Source organism: Austrofundulus limnaeus, unplaced genomic scaffold (assembly GCF_001266775.1).
Source record: "Austrofundulus limnaeus strain Quisiro unplaced genomic scaffold, Austrofundulus_limnaeus-1.0 Scaffold2803, whole genome shotgun sequence".
Taxonomy (NCBI): Eukaryota; Metazoa; Chordata; class Actinopteri; order Cyprinodontiformes; family Rivulidae; genus Austrofundulus; species Austrofundulus limnaeus.
Window position 1 is genome coordinate 1 of NW_013955205.1, and position 1475 is coordinate 1475.

Consider the following 1475-nt stretch of genomic DNA (forward strand, 5'->3'; position numbering starts at 1 on the left):
CTTCTTGGCTTTAGGTTTGGCTGCCTTCTTAGCCGGAGACTTGTTGGCAGCTGGAGCCTTCTTGACCAGCTTCTTGGGGCTCTTGGTGGTCTTCTTGGGGCTTTTGGCTGTCTTCTTGGCCGCTGCTGCTGCGGGCTTCTTGACCTTCTTGGGGGACTTCTTAGCGGCCGCGGGCTTCTTGGCAGCTGCTGCCGGCTTCTTGGGCTTCTTGGCCGCTGCGGGTTTCTTGGCGGCGGGCTTCTTGGCTTTAGGAGCGGCGGGTTTCTTGGCCTTGCTGTCGGCCTGCTTGTTCATCTTGAAGGAGCCGGACGCGCCGATGCCCTTGGTCTGGACCAGGGTCCCCTTGGTSACCAGGCTCTTGATGGCGGTCTTGACGCGGGCCTTGTTCTTGTCCACATCGTAGCCTCCGGCGGCCAGAGTCTTCTTGAGGGCGGCAGCGGACACGCCGCTGCGCTCCTTGGAGGCGGCCACAGCCTTCACGATCAGCTCGGACACGCTGGGACCGGCCTTCTTCGGCTTCGTGCTCTTCTTCTTCGCTGCTTTGGCCGGAGCGGGAGCTGGAGCTACTTCTGCCATTTTCCTCTTCTGTGTTTTTCYCTCTGCTTTCTAGTGAACGAGTCAGACTGGAGTCTGGAAGCTCCGAGCAGCGGGCTGCACTTAAACACACCATGAGAACCGTGGAGACTCMACTCCTCACAGCAACATGGACGGCTCGTGTTTGTGTTTTCTGCTCCACAGAAAAGGGAAAAAACACGCGTGTGGGAGCAGCGCTGCGGGCTGACAGTGACATGGATCCACAGAGGACCTGTGTCTCTTCGTCTTCAGCTCTGATTCTCTCTGATTTTAGTTTTGAAGCCTTCAAAACTTCACAGAATCGACGCGTATTTCACCGCTCATCGGTGGCGTTTCCGTCTGWTTCACTCACAAAAATCATTTMACGCACAACAAAGTTYAACCCAAACGCKTTTCTTCGTTGACTCGCGTGTTTGTTCAGATACTAAAAACAAAAACAGTCATTTAATTTCGCACATTTAACCGTAAAGTCTGGATATTGYGGAGGCAGCAAACACAGCCGGGTGGAGGCTCCTGGCGCAGCAGCTTCCTGTTGAAGCTGACCTCTGGAAATCAAACCTGTTTCAGACTTTAACAAYAAACAAAACCTTTTCTGGATTCTCTTGGTTTCACACATTATGATACTTGTACAATGAATTTGATACTGAATGAGCAGAAAAACGACAGCTGTGGTCAGCAGAACTGATTATTATGGAACTGAAGTCAAATGTTTGTTTTGACATTTTCAGACGATTTTTCTTAAAATACTTTTAGCATTTTGCATAAATCTGTGTAGATATATTTCACCTTTAACCCGAACTAGAATATTTTGATTCAGTCCTGTGATTTTATATTATAATCAAAGTGTTTGCATCAAATAAAGAACAGAAGGGAGAGGAAGTTGTGGTCCCATTTTTAAAACA

General features: G+C 49.6%; 1 protein-coding gene across 1 annotated transcript; it reads right to left on the bottom strand.

Moving 5' to 3' along the window:
- Window positions 1-262: 262 nt before the first annotated feature.
- On the bottom strand, window positions 263-985 carry LOC106511449 (histone H1; the record flags this gene model as incomplete). Its single annotated transcript, XM_014000204.1, is given in 1 exon segment — window positions 263-985. A coding segment is annotated over 1 exon segment (314 nt), but the record flags the coding sequence as incomplete, so codon positions are not given.
- Between the last annotated feature and the right edge of the window lie 490 nt (window positions 986-1475).